The 20,785-nt window shown below is 42.2% G+C and overlaps 1 protein-coding gene across 2 annotated transcripts in view; it reads right to left on the bottom strand.

Annotated features, from left to right (window-relative positions):
• Window positions 1-3,893: 3,893 nt before the first annotated feature.
• Window positions 3,894-20,785, bottom strand: part of RNFT2 (ring finger protein, transmembrane 2) — a 276,550-nt gene continuing 259,658 nt past the window's right edge. For both annotated transcript variants that reach the window (XM_085633800.1, XM_085633798.1), the window contains one exon: window positions 3,894-4,938. In XM_085633800.1, the coding sequence (XP_085489926.1) occupies window positions 4,804-4,938 (135 nt within the window). In that variant the 3' untranslated portion in view covers window positions 3,894-4,803. The remainder of the gene's footprint in view (window positions 4,939-20,785) is intronic.

The raw sequence follows: 20,785 nt of genomic DNA, 5'->3' as shown, positions 1-20,785 counted from the left end.
TTAGTTTCTCCTTTTTTCCTTTCAAGATACCGGTTCGGGTCTCCCTTTTTCTCTCTCCTACACGTGTTTTCTCCCCCTTTCCTTCCTGCTTGTCTTTGCGTTTTTGTCTCTTTTCAATTTTTGTCTATGTATGACATACGGTTTTGAGTTCCATGGTCCAATGATTAACAACATGCTACACAGGTTGCTTTAGTGGTGGGGCCACTCCATTTCCAGCACCTCCATATAGAAGAGATGGTGCCATTGTCCATTCAGGAGGCATAATCTTTGCTTGGCCCGGGGATAATAGCTATCCTTCCTCCCTTGTGGAGTGACCGGGCACCCTACTGCCTTTCTCTGGTTTGGCTAGGCCCTATCTCTTTGAACTTAGAGCATAATTTGATAAATGAGGACTTAATTTAAAAAATAAAAAAAATTGTGACTTACAGTGGTTTTAAAGTTTTGTTTTAGAACCATAACTGCACTTTAATTATGGATTTTAAGGGAACATTGTTTGGATTTCTTATCGTTGTGCTTGGATTAGTTCTTCGTCATTCTGGACTTACCAGAACAACGTATAAAAACAGGACCTGTTTTGCTTCTTGTGCATTTATCACAGGGGTTGGATTCATGTTTGGTGCAGGGGCACAAGATGCAGATATCATGCAGGTCCATCACTGACACTTGCTTTCGGCAAGCACAGTATGGTTTAAACCCTGTAATTTTAGGGGCAAACATCCATGCGCACTGTTGTTGTGAGTGTTATGAAAAACTCAAGGATGACTGCCTTAGCCGAGGAAGGAGGCTTCTGTAATAATTGTGATTGCTACTGGCAGAGGGTAGATCGGCTTCCTGTACATGAAGTAGTCGGACAACAGCCATTACTGCAGGCCTTGAGCTGTGTCCAAGTAAATCTGGATGCTATCCTTCAGGACACCCCAATGCTGGATCCAATAAATATGAGACAACACCCACTGAAGTAAACCCATGTGCCTTCGCGTGTGGGGCATCAGCAGGATGCAAGAGGCAAGCAGGCCCAAGTGATAGTAGACTTTCAAGGCTGGAAGCAGAACTTCCTCCTAAAACAGAGATCATAGACTGAATCCCCCAAACTTGCTGGGGAGAGGCTGGATGGCCTTGAACGAGACCGTGTCACACTCACACTCTGCCCCAATGAAGAAGAGATGTTGGGAGGGCTATAGGTGGGACTTAAGGCATTTGTAGAGCAGGGAGATGAACAAGCTACGTGCTTTCTGAAACAATCTTTCTGGTGGAAACTCTAACTGCAGATTCTTCACCTTGGAATGTCCCCCAGGCGCTAGACTGGATCCACAGATTTATTGAAGCAGTACTGCGCTGATTGGTGGCACTGTGCCGCTCTGTACTGACTCCACACTGCCTCTGAAGTAACAAAATTGAGCTGCAAATCATACTACCCTTGTGGGCTGACATCAGTTTCTTGTCTTTTCCCTCTCTGCGCCCTAAGACGTGGAATATGAATAATTGTTGGTAAAAGTGTGAATATCACTAAATTGAGACCTTGTTAGATGTTAAAAAGAGGCCACTTCACAGAATGGGGGGGGAGGGGGGTAGAAGCCTGAAAACAAGCCTCTCCGAGGAGGCTTAAGTCATCAAAAAAACTTCAGATCCCCAAGAGCCGGATGATGGTAGAGGGCGACCTGGCCGGTTATCACAGTTGCAGAGCAGATTTACTCCAGGCAACCAAAACCGGATCCATCAACACCTCACTGATGAGGAGCAGTCACTCCAAGCCGTTCTATATTGTAGGCTAACAGATTGCTTTTGGCGTAACACCAGCCTCAGACATGGGTAATAAAATGACGCAGGTGGTTGAATCTGGGCCCCCTGCTATTTTGATGTTGTGCTTCCTGTGTTCACTTGAATACTGTTTATGTGTACTTATCTCAGCTAAGGTAATTAATCACTTCTAATATTTGCCTCTATATTGTTTTATCAGTAATTCTATACATGATTAGATCTAAAACCTATGTTGGTATATCTACCATGTGTAAGCTTAAGCGTCTATATCTGTTGCTTATTTCTAAATAATATTCCCGATTTACGAGTCTTTTTCAGCTTGTAATTTGTGCAATATGTGTCTAATTGTGGGAAATATTTGTCAAATAACACCTCTGCTCTTTCCTCTCTCACGGTGGAACTTACTCATCTTGGATGTTAGAAAGGGCTCATTCTGGATCTAGTCTGTCATCTATTGAAGGCAATGTCAAAACCAGGATGAAAGGTAATGTAATGTAATAGCGACTTACAATTTACTCTAATACCAACAAGGTGCGCTGGCACTGCCCAAGCTAGAAGGAAACATGATTAATTTGGGGAACACGGCGGCGGGCAGGACGGGAGATATAGGTACTACGGCGATGTCTGTACGTTGATGAATGTTTGACTAAAAGACAGCACCTAAACTCCTGACCCGCATAGTGCTAAATCGTGATACCCAGTAGAAAAACCACGGGAAAACAGAAAAAACAGGTGAGCGCATTAGGCCTCATTTTTGCATGTAATACGTGCTGATTTTAAAGCAGGGACACCTAAGAGTAGAGATTCTAGCCCTGAAGAAGTCCCCAGACCCATGAGGGCTCAAGTTGTGGGCCGAAACATGTTGGCATTCTGATGTGGGTAAAACTGAATCAATAGCGTTCAGAAAAAAAAAACCTTCCTTTGTATCAAGTTTTTATCCAGTACTGCAGGTACCCTATGAATAAACATATTGTTTGGGTATATCTGTAGGTATTTTTAACATCACTCATCTGGTTCCCTGCATGGCCAGTTAACGTTTTATATAAGAACTCCCATAACATCTTTTGGTTGAGTACGCCCAGGTAGTACCATCTTATCTGGGTGTGGAAAGACGCCTATGATGAAGCATGTCACGATAAGTGAATGAGGTGTCTTCTCCAATATCTTTGTACATCCCCATCACCCGAAGACAGGTGGAGGCTTAACATTCGACCTCAGTGGGACCCTTTGCACCTTTCTTTCTCCTGTCTTCTCCGTATGTCCTCTTTTTTTATCTGCCTGAATATCCATAACGTATATACAGACACCAGCAGTTGGCTTTTGTGATGCGATTATTTGGGAAACAGACAGGTCTTCAAGATTTTCGGGAAATGGTATGGACTCGACATCCTAAGATGTAGGGGCAAATAATTCTAGAATTCAGCTGAAAAGATATGGAACAAACTCCGTAAAAGCAGATACCACTGGTCAGTAGTTAGCAAATTATATACCAGTACAGATCTGATATTAGAAGCCTAACAGAGTCAATCACCAGTGCCAGAAAAACGTCAACCTCTGACATTACATGCACAATGGCTTCAGACTAACTAAGGAACAGGGAAACCAGTGACCTGGCAAAACAAGACATGTGGTGAAGAGGTTGTCTGGCCGAACATATGAAGGAGGCAGGTAACAACATTTCATGTGCATGTGAAGCTTGGACTTTCTGAAAAGGGATGTTGATGTAAGCAAACTTCCAAGGATAAGCACAGAGAGCTTGATGGCTCCGTCATTGAGAGTAGGGAGTGAATCTCATCAATCCAGAATGTGACTGGAACCTTGCTAATGTGCAAGAGAGGGTAGTGAGCACCAAGAAACTCCAGCAGGGTATTCTAAGAGCACAATATCATCTTCACCCGTGCAGCTGCAACATGAACAATTTGGAGAAGAAATTGTACAGGATCAGGCCCAGAGCTTTTACTGTGAAGACAGCCTAGAAGCCTCTCAGGTGGCACAACCCATAATGCCCTTATCATTTGTGCCAAATTGACGTGTTCAGTTTAACACTACGGGCATCAGCATAAGTTGCACACAGCAAAAGTGCAATAAATGTTCTGTGACGTACACATTTAACACCGCTACTGACCTTTGTATAACCTCACAAACACACTCATTGAGACTTGCACGCATCTTTATACACATTAAGAGCACAAAAACAGAATAGACATCATGAAATACAAGTCATAATTTAAATTAGGAATGTCACTTTCATAACAACATACTTTACTACAATGTGGATTTGTAAAGTGCACATTCAATCTTTGGGGCATCTTGGTGTTAAATAATAGACGTCTACTGTTACCCAACTCAATGGTACTCATGTTATGAAGTTTGGAAGGATTTAAGGACGAGTAGACCCACAAAGTCTGATCCTGTGACCATGAATGAGGTCAAGCACTAATCACTGGAGCCACCAGACCCGACCAAGAACTAGAAAGTCACTAACCGAGATTTTTCAGGTGCAGAGGAAACCAAGTTTAGCAACAAGACAATCAACTTGCAGTTTATGCACCAAATCTTAAGGTACACCAGCTTTTGCAATGTGCCATTTCCTATTGAATACAAAAAGAACTGGGGTTGAATGTTTGATTTGTTTAGCATTCCGTCCATCGTTTGTTCATTTTGTTTTTGTCACCCTAAGTGGGTAGGGCAACAAAACAATGGATTAACCCCAGATCTGTGACCAGGGGTGAATGTATGATTTGCTAAGCATTCCGTCCATCATTTGTTCTTTTTGTTTTCTTATTAAACACCCTCTGGTCTTTTCCCAGTATTCCTGATGAGATGTGGAACAAATCTCTGAGGAGGTTCTAGAAGGGATACTGACTGCAATAATTTCTGAAGGACATGAAAAATGATGGTGGGTTTTGAGCAGCGTTACAAAAGGTGGTGGAGGGTGATGAGTTAGGAAGGCAGGCAAATAAAGCAACAGAGTGTCAAGGGTCCAGTGTTTCCAAGTATGATCCAGGTCTTGAATTCATTGCAGTCTCCAAAAAGGGAGGTGTGTTAATAAACCTGGAAGTGTGCCGAGGTGGTGCCATCCTTCCACAACCGCACCGTATCGACCACCACAGCACGGCACAGTGGGCAGGTCCTCTCCTTGTCAAACCAAAGGCACAGGCACTCTTCACAGAACACATGCTGGGGAGAAAAAACAGAAGGCAAATTATGCACAGAAATCCACTCAAGATGGCTTGTTTATTACCTACATGCCAAACAGTTAAGAAATAATGTTTGCACTAGAACAATACACTTTGGGAAACCGAGATGGGGAAAAGGTTATTCTGGAAAATTAAGCAAGACTGTGAAACCGACAAAGGCTCATGGTGGGCATTCTTTACAGCCACCCATGAACAGAAAAAACAGAATCGTTAACAAATTAATTGTCTCAACAGAGAATCAGGGCTAAAAGACGACGAATACATTAATGTTCTCACTAGACAAATGGGAATGGAAAGCGCAGGCGGTGCCACTAAAAACATTCCTAAGAGCAGGTGGTGCCACTAAAAACATTCCCAAGAGCAATCAGAGAGTAGATTGCCAATCAACCAGAACACTCAACAATTCAGTACTTGTTGGTTGCTTTGGCCCCACACATTGACAAACGAGTTTCCACTTGGACAGACGATATCAAGAGGGCGCCGGTATTTTTACTGTTAAGGAATAGGCACTTTTCCTTCCCAAAATAGGACTGCCACGTGCACTTGTCTTAGAACTGTGTTCTCTTATGAACACCACTCCCTAAATTCACAAGCACCCACTTGTAGAAGATCTGGTGGTACCCAATCTCGGTCTGCAAAATCAAACTCACAAAAAAGAGGCCTCGGTGACTTACAATTACTAATGTAGCGATATGGAATACGCTTCAGATATGACAACAGCAGTGTTACTGGAGTGATTTGCAATTATCTGTCGTTAGCGGGATATGGCACCCAGTTGCCTTTTAACTAAAGGTCGAGCCAGTGAAGATGCATGCTTTATAATAAACACCTGCTTGAAAACAGATCCATTTTCATTTACGAATCACCCTTTGAGTATGATGGCCCTATGCTTACAAACCCTGATCCATACACGTCAATGTCAGATTGCAACACAATATTCTAAATCTACTGAATCAGCATCACACCCATTTGGAATTAAACAAGATCCTATCATTTTACTAAATGTCTGCTTTCTTGCTTGCACTACTAACCGGTTGCAGCATTTAGTGCATAGTTAAGAAGGGTGAATAGCATTTGCACTAGAGGTGATGATAACGCGTTTTTACAAACAAGAATTGGCAACGCCAATAGGTAATGGTTTTTAGCCACACTGCACAGCATCCGTGAAGCATCGCTGATGCTGTGCAGCGCGGTGAAAGTGTAAAAAAGAAAAAAGCCTTCGAAGTGGCAGACCTCATACTTTTGTAGGCACACACACCAAGGATGCGAGCGCATACAAAAAGACGCAGGTGCTTTTTTAGGTCTCGCCTGACCCAGCGCATGCGCTGGTCTGGCGAGACTTATTGAGAGGGCTCCAAAAAGTGCTACCAGGCCAGCCTAGAGCCACAGTGCATGTGCGCGGGCACGCGCGCCGCGCTTTACCGCGATTACTTTCACTTTCGCGGCCACACAGCCGCTTTGCATAGCCAATAGGTCTCGCTTTTGGGACCTTATAAGTATTTAGTTATGCAACTGTTGCATGGCTAAACACTTATAAGGTCCCAAAGGCGAGACCTATTGGCTATGCCAATGCTTGTTTCCTCTTGTTTTTGATCTGAGCTGGATAGGTCCCTAAAAATAAAATAAAATGTGTGTAACCTTTTTTTGTAAGTAGGCCGGGAGGGATAAGGGACCGGAATCAAAGGAGAGGGAACAGAAGCAGCACAGGGGAACATGGAAACAACAATGGACGATCACAGGCAGCGCGAGGGTGGGTGGGGGGTCAACGAATACACAGGCAACATGAGGGAGGGCGGGGAGAATCGGGAAGCAGCATGGAGGGCACAAGCAGGACAGGGGAGCAGCAGTAGGATGCAGGGAGGCATAGGAAGAAGAACAAGGGTGAACACAACGGGGGGGGGGAGGCAGCAGGTGAAAGACAGCAACAAAGAGGGAGAGAAGCACAGGAGGGAGACAGCTCGAAAACACACAATAAGAAAGTATTGCTTGAAAAGCAAGAATTGAAAGCGGAGTTGCCAGCCAGTCAAAGCAATGGTAAAGAGGCAATTCTCCATGGGAGGGGCAAACATAAGATTAACAAACTGTGTCACAAATAAGAAACAGTCAAATGAGAGTGACAGGGAAAGCAAACCAATAAGGAATGGGCGGGCTCCAAGCTTCTCTAGGTTGTTAGTCAGCCACAATTTGCCTCGCAATAGACAGTGCATTAGAATTAGACATCACGAACCAGAATGTTCAGACCCCACATCCAGAAGCAATGTCTGAAATGAGTAAATTCGCTCCCCTCACAGAAACTGAGGTGTTGAATGCAATGGGCGAAGTTAATTCAGGATCTCCTCTGGATCCCTGCCCACATTTTTGCTCGGACAGCCTCTACCCATTGCCCATATGTTACCCAGCTTGTCAATAAATCTCTCAACACTGCCACTTTCCCAGATATTTGGAAACAGGCAGTAATTACTCCTCTGTTAAAAAAGGCAGGGACAGATGTTCTCAATCCGGAAAACTACCGTCCAATCTCCCAACTTCCATACTTATCCAAAGTTCTGGAGAAACTGGTGAACAAGCAATTAACCAACTTCCTTCAATCTAATGACCTACTGGACCCCTCGCAGGCGGGTTTCAGGGCTACCAACAGCACTGAGGCTACACTACTGGCAGTATCAGACAACATTAGGTCCTGTACCGACCAAGGAGGAGCCATCGCTCTGATACTTTTGGACCTGTCGGCGGCATTCGACACGGTCTCCCACAACAGACTGCTGGAAACCCTCTACAAAAAAGGAATCTACTCCACAGCGTTAAAATGGTTTGGCTCATTTCTCAAAAACCGAACACAAACAGTTTGACTAGGTCAGCTCCAATCTAAACCCAAGATCATCGGCTGTGGTGTTCCTCAGGGAGCATCGCTAAGCCCCACGTTATTTAACACCTACGTCTCATCCCTGGCAGAAATCAGCAGAAAATGGGGTATTGGCATTTGCTCCTATGCTGATGACACACAGCTAATGGTAGCCCTCGAAGAAAGGCCTGAAGCCACCATAATAAAACTACATAACTGTCTCTCAGAAATGGCACAGTGGATGCAGAAGCACTGCCTTAAATTAAACGCAGGGAAAACTGAAATCCTGCTTTTTGGAGGGGCCAAGGGGATCTGGGACGCCACATGATGGCCACAAACACTCGGGACTGCCCCAACCCCTAAGCACTGCGCAAAAAACCTAGGTATCTTCATTGATGATACTCTATCCATGAAGGACCATGTACGGGCCCTTTGTGGCAAGGGTTTTGCCACCTTGAAACTGCTACACAGGCTTTTTCCCTGGATCCCACTAGACTGCAGAAGAACAGTCACACAGGGCTTGCTTATGAGTCAGCTTGACTACGGCAATGCTCTATTTGTGGGCATGAACAAGTCTCTCTTCACTCGGTTACAGGTGCTCCAAAATGCCGCTGCCAAGCTGGTATGCAACAAAAACAGATTAGGTTCAGCATCAAAGTGCATGAAAGACCTGCACTGGCTTCCCATGCGCCAAAGAGCGGTTTTTAAACTACTCAGCCATGCCCATAAAGCACTATTTAAAAATGGCCCCAAAATACTACAGGGAAGACTCGAGTTCTATGCCCCGACAAGAAACCTGCGGTCCTCATATCTGGCACTGGCCAGAACTAAACGTATAAAGAAAGTAAGGTCTGGAGGGAACTCCTTCTCATATCTGGCAGCTAGAAAATGGAACGATCTTCCCACAGACCTTCGACTCACACCCAATTATCCAGAGTTCCGGAAAAAACTGAAAACTCATTTGTTCCCAATAAACTAACATCTTCCTGCCTGTTCCAGTAGCCTAATACCCTAGTTCGTGCTGTTAGCGCCTTGATATCCCTTGGGATGAATGTCGCGCTCTATAAATAAATAAATAAATAAAAGTGCATACTAAAAACGAAATTTTTAAAAAATACACAGCTTTTGGTTTGCAGAGATTACTTACGTATATTAGCAAGCACACTTGACAAGGTACTTTAACATACAATTCCCCTATAATCATGTTTCTATGAAATACCTGGGTGAGTGCGTTTTATACTATATAAGCAAATTAGTTATTTTTAACAATTTGCTTTTAAATGGGCTACTTATTCCCAGTGTTTAATTTGAGCTGGTGGATTCAGGTGCTCGACATCAGCACTTAATTGTCAACATCGGCGCTTGTGACAATCTGCTACAAGGTGGTGGTGTCTGACTAATTTAGAGATAACAAAAGTTAATTATTAATTCAATTTACAATTAAAAATGACTATTACCTGCCGCCCAAGCCATTCTTATATCTCTGGGGGCTTGAAATAGTAAGAATTGTCACACTTATAGGAGTGTGATTGTTAGTAGTTGTGTTGTAACTATCATTGACAGCACAGCAAGGGCAATGTGTGGTGCAAGCTACAGTGGGCTCGCTCCTGAAGAGAGCCCTGGCACGTCTTTTTATTTATTTATCTTTACAAATTAAACACTGCTTATTCCAGTCCAGTTTCTTCAGGAAGTTTAGGAAGCATTCATGGTATCGTGCATCAAGTGCACTCACTATGCAATGGTAGGCTTCTTCACACAAACACCCAGTTTTCACAATGCAAGCACACTGGTATACTGCGCCTAAAAAGGGAAGGGAAAAAGAGATCAAGGGCCTCAAGGATCAAAGTGGTTTTTCCCGTTCTCTATGGGAAAATGTATTGGTAGATATGGGCCCAAAATCACATATTGTTGGCCAAGTTGGAGTACACAATAACAGATGCGCGAATACTACGGACAAAAACTGAAAATGGCAAGGTTATAAACAACTGACAAAATACTTCAAGAGATGTATATATTTCACACATGGACAATCAAACCAGGCATCAGTGGCGGCTGGTATTTGAAGGCGGTGGCAGGGGGGGGGGGGGGGATTTGGCGGAAATTAAATAAAAATGAAAATACAAAACCTTCCTGTCTGCCGCTGCCGCCCGCCGTTGCTGCCTCCCTCAGTCCTCTTCCCTGCTTCCAGGGCAGGCAGCAGGATGCACCCGGCTCCCAGCCTCCTGATAGCCAATCACAATGCTGCAATGCAAGCTGTAATGCAGCCTGCACCGAGAACATGCAAAGTGCGCATGATGGTTTGGCTGGCCTGAGACGGCTGGACAAAGCATCATGCGCACTTGGAGTGGGCAAACCACTCCTCCCCTGCCCTGCTCTATGTACCAAAAAATAAATATACATGTCAAGAAAAGACTTTCTCTTTGCTTTTCAAACTGTATATTGTATTCATTTACGATAAAAATTGCGTGTGCGAGGAGAGGGGTGAGAGAGAGAGAGAGCATTAGAGCGAAAAGAGTTAGATGCAGCGCCGGAACAGTGCTGAACATAAACATTTACATTTACACTGAATACTATAACCTCTTAAATTTCTTTTTTGAACTTGACCTTAATTTAATATAATTACAAAGAAAACATACCCCAGGGGGGGGGTCTACCAAGCAGTAAGGATAGAGGTTATTTGATTGATGGATTTGACTTAAATGGACCTGTTCTGACCTGAGCTACAAAACTACAAAATAAGCATTATTATCACAGGAACAGGAAGAGTAATAGTAATAGTGATATTATGATACAAGTGCAGATCTCCCTCATATGCTCATATGTAGTACACCACTATAATCCCTATAGAAGAGGTTAGACAAAGGGAGCTACAAAATCAGTTACAGCTACAGCAACTGTTGCAACAACAACTCCGACAATTCCGACAACACCAAGAACTCCAGCCACAGTTGAATCTAGTGCTTCTACAAGTACTACAGGCACTACAGGCACTCATTGAAGTACCATTTTCAATTACTGATATGGTGGTCCGGGGTGAGGAAATATTAAGAGGACTAGAAGGTGCTCTGACCATGGAAGCTATATCACTACAACAACAACAAATCCAACGAAACGGAACAGAAAGCGAAAAGGAAGCTACAAGTGGTGGGGGAAGACCAATTCCAGATGATGATCATGCCGAACATGGAGAACAGAATCTTAGTTGTCCAGAAATTCCAGAGATTCCAGAGATCCTAGGGGGGCTGGAAAACACTCAAAGCACAATGAATTCACAAGATTCACCGAAAAACGCTGAAGCGCAGAGACGGCCCGAAACTAGAGGTTTCAGAGCCAAGGAGAATGAAGAGGATAAACTCGGGTGTAAAGAAAGAGCATTAAAAAAAGACAAAAATAAAAATAAAAACATGGACAAAAAACAGAATAAAAGACAAGAGAAGGAGAAGGAGCAGGAGAAAGAGAGGGAGGAGGTGAAAGAAAGCAAGAAAGGGAGTGGGGGTAGAAAAGAAAAGGAGAAAGAGAGAGAGAGAGAAAAAGATTTGGAAAACAATGATAACAACGATAACAACAAGAATCAAGAATTAATGGCAAAAAAAGTAAAAAGACTACAAACAATTAAAAGTATAAAAGCATCGACAAAAACTACCGGATCGCAGGATCTTTCTCAGCCTAGGATCTTTAATATATTTAGTCCACTGACCAGAGAAGTAAGGACTGAATTAGTGAAGACAGATAAACAATATGCTACGCATGAAAGTGATGGGAAACAACCCATTGTTACGAGTAGAAATTGCGGTGATGATTCTGGAATGCTACTAGCACGGCCCATTATAAAAGAAAAGACTATGCGGGTCACGGACTCTGGCACCCAGCTCCACGACCAGTCATATGATTTAATCCTGAGAAACTCAGGGGCTAAATCAGCCAGAACACGAACAGCGAAAAAGGAACAAAATAGATCAAACAGACAAAATTAATCCAACCAAACACAGTGAGAATATATCTAAGGCTCTGAAAGAAAATTCGGTCGACAACCCCCTACCCCTCTCCATCCGCATACCAACACCAGACTGGGAAAAACCTACTCCACTCGAAAACGACGCCCTTTCCGAAGAGACGGACTCGGACCTGTATGAAACAGGTTTGTCTATCTCTAGTGAATCCTGCAAGACAACCGATACAAGTGATGATTTAATATCGGATTCCGTTAGTTCAGATGGCTAGGATCTTTTAGAATCGGACAAACCAACTACTTCTGGGCAAGATCTGAACTCAAGGCCAAGACTAGAAAAAAGGCGGGCGAAATTAAAAAAACAGGGTCAATTCATATATGAAGAAACAACAGAGCCGGGGAGCAACACGGAACAACCTGGCACAAGAACTAAATTTGCTCGAAAAAGCCCCACTACTAAACTAAGGAGGAGATTAGAACACAAACAACTTTATGAAAACCAAAAGCAAACTGGTCTTAGAACAGATACCAACTTATTGGCAGAACCCTCATTAACCGCAGTGTTAAGTTCCATTAAGAGTCTCCATCAAGATACAAAAATGGAAAGTCAAAGGAACCATTCTGCTATCCAAAAGCTACAGGGAGCGATTCAAAAAGTAGATAAAACTTGCACTGAAATTTCTGAGAGAATGGCCACAATAGAAGCACGTACTGAAAACCTTGAGTCCGATGTTGCCCAGCTTCAAAAACATGAAAAAGATCAAGAGTCAGTTATAAAAGACTTAATGATAAAGATCGAAGATCAAGAAAATCGAGCCAGAAGAAATAACTTGCGCTTTCTCGGAATTCCTGAAGGCAAGGAGGACAATGATCCAAGGGGCTTTATGATAAATCTTCTGAAAACAGCCTTCCCGGAACTACAAACTTGGGAAATAGAAAAAGAAATCCAACGCGCCCATCGATTTCCTATGATGCTCCCTAAACATTTGCACAAGCCTCCTCAATATCCAAGGGCTATTCTGGTCTACTTCGGGAATTTTCTTTTACGAGAAGCTATCTACGATCTGGCAAGACCTACAAAAAAAAGAGAATAAAAGGGCTTCTCATTCTTTACTAGACCAGACTATGCTCACGCGACTGTTGAGCGAAGATGGAGGCTGCAACAATTAATCTCCCCTTTTGAACAAACTGGGGCAACTGTTTTTTTGCAAAATCCAGCACGATTGAAAATAATCTTTAATGGCACAACGAGAAGCTTCACAAGCGAAATTCAAGCAGAGGTCTACTTAAAAGAAATTACTAAAATAGGAAAATGATATAAAGACAAGTAGTATAAAAACTTTTATCAGCAAAGAAAACTACAATCAAAACCTGGAAACTTGTTGAAGAACTCTCTTTCCTAATGTCATTTACCAATTATACCAGGCTGGTACACAGAGGGTGCTGAAACGCGCTGATCTAGCTGACGCACACACCTGGGTACTTGTTGACCCAGGACGCCTCATTGGGTGGTACGGGGGGGGGGGGGGGGGAGGTGGGTGGTGATCTTGGGGAACGAGGGGTTTTGGGGAGGGGGGGGTTTGTGGACCAAGGTTGAACCAAGAGTGGAATGTAATGGACCACAACCAGGGGGAAAAATAGAGACCAAGCCATATAGTAAACAAGAGGGCATATCTACAGAAATACTGAAATATATCTCTAATGAATAGGATAAGAATTATTTCATTGAATATATGCGGCCTAAATGATCTAAAAAAAAAGACAAAAAGTTGCTATAGGTTTACAAACAATGGAACCAAATATCATATGTTTACAAGAAGCCCACATTGAAGGAGGACAACTATATATCTTAAAAACGCTAGGGTATAAACTGATAATCGCTTCTACACAAGCTACTAGAACTAAAGGGGTTGCAATTTTAGCTAAAGGGGGAGATCTTCAATTTATAAAGGCAATTTCCGACAAATTGGGTAGGTGGGCCATCGCGGAATGTCTATATAATAATGGGGAAAATAGGATGACTATCTGTACTGTATATGGCAATGTAGGTGATGACCCTGAAACCCTGAGCTACATTACCAACGAGTTGGTACATTGGCCATTACCCTTAATTATTTGCGGCAACTTTAATTTAAACCTTCCGGGGGAATGGTCAACAAATCCGACATTTATATATCAAGGGAGAAAACCCAGGGTTTTTAGGGCATTTAAAGAGTTGTGTTCACTGCATGGGCTGATGGATACCAGGCACATGAATCACCCAGGTGATCATGGATTTACCTTTTATTCCTTCCCCCATTCACGTCATGCACGCCTTGACTACTTCCTTATCTCCAACTCCCTGAAGAATAGGTGCACAATCAATAAATTGCCTAGGATACTCTCCGATCATAACCCGTTAGCACTTAATCTGGTATGCAATAGAAGCAGCCCCACACGGAGGAGCTGGACCTTTGAAAGGGCCTTTTTAAATAATGAGGGCTATAATAACCATATGAGGGATTGGATCTTGGCTTTCTTGGAAGTAAATATCGGTAGTGCTCCGATAGAGATAGTTTGGGACGCATTGAAAGCTGGGATCAGAGGAGAAACTCTCCAGTTCTCTGTTAGGTCCAACCGAGAAGGAAAGGTTCAACTTGATAGACTACAACAGAACTTGAGTATGACAGAGGTGGAATTAGCCAAAGCAACACTAAGTGGCCAGGTAACTGATGAATTAGAACGGGTGGCTGTGGCAAGAAACCGGATATCGGAAGTGTTTATTGAAAAAGCCATTAGTAAAGCTACGATCTATAAAAAAAAAAAAAACTTACGAACTTAGCGAACAAGTTGGACACCACCTAGCTGTTCGCACAAGAGAAGAACAGATATTTAATTCAATAAAGAGTATTAAAGACTTAGATGGAGGGGTGAGAACGGAAGCCTCTGAGATTAGAACAGCGTTCGAGAGATTCTACGAAGACCTATATAAAGAGCCTAATAGGGAACCGGAGAACATGGATGAATATTTGGAGCAATATGAGGGATTCTGCCTTAACGAGGAGGAACAGGCTAATCTAAATAGCTCCCCTACGTGGGATGAAATTCAGGTGGTACTAAAATCATTAGCTAATGGAAAAGCGGCTGGGCTAGATGGAATCCCTTCAGAATTTTATGTGAAATTTGCAATTCAACTCAGAATAATTATGCTTGAATTGTTTAGTTCCATTTTTAGTGGCGGGAAGTCACCTCCCTCTTGGTCAACAGCGAAAATCATGGTTTTTCCGAAAAAAAATAAAGATCCCATGGAAATGGGTTCTTATAGACCCATTACACTGATAAACGGGGACTCGAAAATGTATTCAAAAGTACTGGCTGTCCGATTAGCTCCTATCATCCATAAAGTAGTGTCTCCTCGTCAACACGGCTTTATCCCAGGGAGATCAACATCGGACCATGTACAACGGGTGATATCGCTCTTTGATTTCGCAGAAAAAACAGGGGACCCTATGGCTCTAATACTATTGGATGCAGAAAAAGCCTTCGATAGGGTCTCCTGGAGGTTCCTTTGGGAAACTATGGCAAGATGTGGACTTACACCACAATTTATCAAAGCCATGCAAGGACTATATGTTGACCCCGGAGCCAGTGTTATGATCAATGGGACACTCTCGGAGAGATTTAAGATCACTAGGGGAACAAGACAGGGGTGCCCATGCTCTCCCCTTCTCTTTGCAGTCTATATAGACGCGTTCATACGGAAATTCATCCATTAGTGACCCCGATAAAGGCATTTACCATTGATACAAAAACACTTGCGTACGCCGACGATATAGCCATAGTCACTTGCAATCCTATCCAAGCAATGGCAGCGATAGAAGAGGAAGCGCATAGTTTTGGTAAGATCTCCGGATATAAGTTGAACTCAACTAAAACACAGATAGTCATTAATGACAAGCTTAAGATGGATGACTATATTGTATCGATATTTAAATTGAGGGGTAACACCCAATATACCCTTGAGGGCTTGGGCAGATAGAATGTAATAGTAGAAGGCCAACAAGGGATTTTGTTTTAGCAAAATTCAATTCAATTATACTGTACAGAGTAACCATTACATAAGTACTAGATGGAAATTCGACCAAACGTAATTCAATTGAATACAGTAAATGATATAAAACAACACACACGGGGTATTTTTTTAAGTGAAAGAATCACTGATTTTTATCTAGAAACAATTCATAAAAAGGAGTACACAAAACAAATAAATGTATAATGTAACATGAAGGGAACGACAGCTCAATATTATCCACAAATCATGACATTACAAAAAATCCAATCCAATAACTTTAACAGAGATCTATCTCGTGTTTAGAGAACAATCAGCTGTGCAGCTATGCTGTGGAAATGGAAAATATAGTCGACGTTTCGGTCTGTTGAGGCGTCAGTCGGTCAGACCATCTTCAGGACAGATGAACAATACAAAAAGACTCCTGCATAAATATGATATCCATTAATTACATAGAAAAAACCATAAAATTCTCTTTGTGGTCAATAGAGAAATTCAGGGGATAGCCCGTGTGTGAAAGAGCAATCTTCTCTGAGAGGAATTGTGGGAGAAACACCTTAAACCCAAGAAGAATAGCGATGTTATATTACTATATCATTCAGTGGAAAAGGGTGCTGAAATACATTGATAGTGGTGTCTACTCAAGTGAGACTGAGAGAACGAGATGCGCTTACTCGTAGTTTGTTGTAGTATTTTAGAGGAGTAATCACTTCCTCATTAGGAATAGATTGTGCTTCATCTAGAAAGCGAAAAACAATGGTCACGATGTGCCTTTAAATCAAATACAAGATAATATATTTATCTATCTGTTAAGTATAGCGTACCCGATTTTATTTGGATAGGTGTATACCATGCGAGGCCTGCAGCAGGACAACAATGGGCTTCAGAATGTTGACTATTCTGGTATTGTATGATTCCGAAGGCCAGATGGTCCTTCGTTGATAGATTTTTCACTCAAGGAAATCTAAAAAATTAAGGTTGATCATGTTGAAAATTAGATGATCGACGGGCGTATAACGCATACGATGTGTATACAGCCATTAATATTAGAAGGTATACTAGCCAGGATTTTAGAGAATTGGCAAGTTGGTAAGAACCTAGACTGGGCAGGATAATACATTTCGCGACCCATCCATATTAAAAAATGCTTGCGAGGGAAGGCAAATTATACAAAGACTAACATGGTGGTAAATTCGAACAGCCTACTGTAAAATAGCATTTTATATGGTCAGTCAACCGCACAAGAGGTGCATAGAGCCATTGGCATTAGGGGTGTGCTGTCCAAGCTTAAGATAAATTCCATGATTTTTAAGAATGGCCAGTTAGTAAATGAACCAAGACTAACGGGACAATACATTCAAAGACCTACCCACATTTAAAAGGTGCGAGCTAGGGATGGTGATCTATCTAGAGATTGACATGCTCGTAATTTAAAGCAACCTGCTGAGAAACGCGGCTAAACTTAACCCTACGTTATGGAATGGTCAGGGCTGTTACTTACGATTTTGATCTCACAGAGCCGAGGAAAGGTCAGAGTACCATCCGTCGATAGGAACTCGATCAATTTCCAAAGTTCGGCGGCGTGTATTTAAAGGTGGTTCAGTGACCACAGCTGTTCACAATTAAGGGGCGGGTTGGACAAGTCAAAAACTAATAGGACTATGGCGGACATCTTGCAATGTGTGAATAGATAAATGCATCAATGGCCATGTCTAAGTTACAATGCCCTCGTCACGAATAGCGTCTACAATGATTTGCAAAATTGTCAATTAACGCAATCGGTGACGGTCAGAATGTAAAATGTTGGGTTTAATAATTGCCGAAAGGAGGCAGGCATACAATTTGGAATCACTCAAGAAAGGCGCCTTACACGGCAGACATCTTGGAACGGTAACAATGCTGGGTTTAATGTTTGCCGAAAGGAGTCAGGATCTACAATTTGGATTAACTTCAGAGAGACGCCCTAAACGGCAGACATCTTAGAGCGGTAGCAGTGTTGCGAGAATCTGGCTATTTAAATCATTACACATCTAGAATTAAGATATGTGTTATTTGCTTTAAATGACAGTGTAAAGCAGCGAGACTAGTCAGTGTCACATTTGAGTCATCACTCGCCTATTATTAAGTTTTCTGTCATTTGTTTAAGATCACAGTATAAAGGAGCGAAACTTATTGGTGTGAAAGAATCACAGAAAGCATATTAGCAACACAAAACAATTATCATGACGATTCACAGAATCGACCTATCAACTAATAATACGTGATAAATCGAAATGCTAAACATCTTATAGCAAGTCTACAAATTGTTATACATAGATCAAAAGTGTTTACAAAGGATACAAAAAGTACAAGAGATACATACATTTTACGGATACTTTCAAAGATGGTTTGTAATAACAGTATCACATGTTCAAAGGAATTTGTCATATTATGTAGCGTTATTAAACACTGGAATATTAGACACTTCAAATATATATGTGTATATACAATTTGGGTTTTGTTTCTTACAGAAATAAAATCTGAGTAGAGACTTTGGGAAGCAGATCTAGGTGAGACATGCCAAAGTATGCCATTCTGTTGCCGTATTAAGACCCTTCTTTATATTATCACTCTTACAGATCCATTGATTCTCTTTGATCGTCAATACGCGATCAACATTGGCTTGTCTGATGGTGGGTTTTACTACTTCAATAATTAACCATAACATCTCTTTTTCAGTGTGTTGAAAACGTGTATAATGTTCCACGAGTGGAGCATTCTCAACTCTGCATCTAATCCTAGATTGATGTTGGAGAATGCGTGTTTTTGCCATTTGGGTTGTCTTGCCTATGTAGTTTAATCCACACGGGCATTGGATGCAATAAACCACGTTTCTGGTGTTGCAGTTTGAAAAAGATTTGAGTACTATCAAAGATCCATTGAGATCAAAAGATTTTAGTTTCTTGGTGCTAGGACATGCTGCACAGTTACCACATTTGTGGTGTCCAACTAGAGGTATTATTTGTTGCATGCCATCCACAAGATGGTGTTGCGGTGTGGTGTATGTGTGAACTAGTCGATCCTTGATATTGGGTCCTCTTTTAAACGAAAAGAGTGGTTGCTCTGACAGCTCAGGTAGGGATGACAAAAGTGTCCAATGTTTCTTTACAATTTTCTTTATTCTGTTTGTGGCAGTTCCAAACGTGGTCACACAGACTAACATTGGGTCCGATGTTTTTTGTTTAACTTCAAGAAGGGCATTACGGTCATTATACCATGCTCTCTTCAGGGATTTCTTGAGCAGCTTGTTTGGATACCCTCTTGAGTGCAGCTTTTCTTTAAGTTTCTTGGCCTCAAGGAAGTAGTCCTCCCTTTTGGAACAGTTTCTCCGTAACCGGAGAAACTGTCCAAAAGGGAGTCCATCCTTCAATGACTGCGGGTGGTGGCTGTCATATTTTAAAAGCGTGTTGCGTGCCGTAGGCTTCGTAAAAAGAGTGGTATAGAGCATATTATCTTCGCCCGCCTTGATCGAGATGTCTAGGAAATTCATACTTTGATTACTGGAATCAATCGTGAATTGCAGGTTGACATTTCTGGAGTTTAACCAGTCGTGGAATTCGGTGAGTAGTTCTTTACTACCTTTCCAGATAAGGAAGACATCATCTATATATCGCAGCCAGCTGGTAATGTTGGCTGCAAAGGGATTGAGTGGGTCATAGATGTGTCTTCGTTTGAACTCAGAGACATAGATGTTAGCTATGTCAGGGGCAAAAACTGCCCCCATCGCGACACCTTTGAGTTGTTGGTAGAATGTACGTTCGTACAAAAAGAAATTTTCACATAGTGAAATCCTAATACATTCAATGATAAACTCAGTGGGAACCGCATGTGGCCTAGGTCTGTTGTTGAGTAGATCTTCAATGATTTCTAAGATCTCTATCTGCGGAATGTTAGTGTATAAGCTCTCGATATCCATGGATACCAGGAGCTCGCATTTGGGATCAAAACTGTGTTTATCCACTACATTAATGACCGCCGTGGTGTCCCTGATATATGTATTTGTTTCTGTGGCAAAAGGTCGGATGAAAAAGTCAGCATACTGGGCCAAAGGTTTTAAAATTGAGTTGCAGCCCGATACAATGGGCCTACCTGGAGGCCGTGTGGTGTTCTTATGTATCTTCGGTAATATATATATTACCGGAACAGTGGGAGATTTGTTTATTAAAAATGCTGCTTCCTTTTCACTAAGCCAGCCTCCTTCAAAACCCACTTTACTGAGTTCTAAGATCATTTTTTCAAGGCGGGGAGTGGGGTTACCAGGCAGTTTTTTGTAGTTAGACTCAACCAAGAGTTGTTTGGTTATTTCAATATTATACGCTTGTGAGTCCCAGAGTACAATGCCTCCGCCTTTATCGGCCGGTTTTATGATAGTGTCAGGTAGTGTCTGAAGATTCCTCAATGCCAGATGCTCGTCCTTGGTGAGGTTGTATTTCACCCGAGTCGGTATGTTAAAGAGGTTATCAATTTCTGTCAAGATGGCATTTTCGAAAGTGATAATCTCTTTGGCTATCAATGTGTTTGGTGGGAAAAAAGTGGACCGATTGTGCAGTCCAGTTGTGTCGGAATCACGTGGTATAGTTTTATTTGCAAAAAAGTTCTTAAGTCTAACTGAGCGAAAAAATTTGAATAGCTCAAGTTTGGTTTGGAACAAATTATTCTTGTTGGTCGGAACAAAGGAAAGTCCTGCTGAGAGTACTGATATTTGTACCTCAGATAGTTGATGTTTGGATAAATTGAAAATGGGTATCGTTTGAGTAGGGTTTACCACTCGTAAAATTGGTTCCGGGTTTGACGATAGCCTGGTGTATACTGGTTCCGAAACCATCCTCTCCTGGTTGCTCGTGATCTCCGTGGGTAAGGAGATCCTCTCCGATCCTGTCCTAAAAAAGGCTGTCGTGATGTGGAGGGTTGTTGATCATGAGAATACCTATGGGTGTTGTCTGATGTCT

This window comes from Triturus cristatus, chromosome 11 (genome assembly GCF_964204655.1).
Source record: "Triturus cristatus chromosome 11, aTriCri1.1, whole genome shotgun sequence".
NCBI classification, from domain to species: domain Eukaryota; kingdom Metazoa; phylum Chordata; class Amphibia; order Caudata; family Salamandridae; genus Triturus; species Triturus cristatus.
Note: the sequence above shows the minus strand (reverse complement) of the source record. Positions and strands in the feature narration are given on the sequence as shown.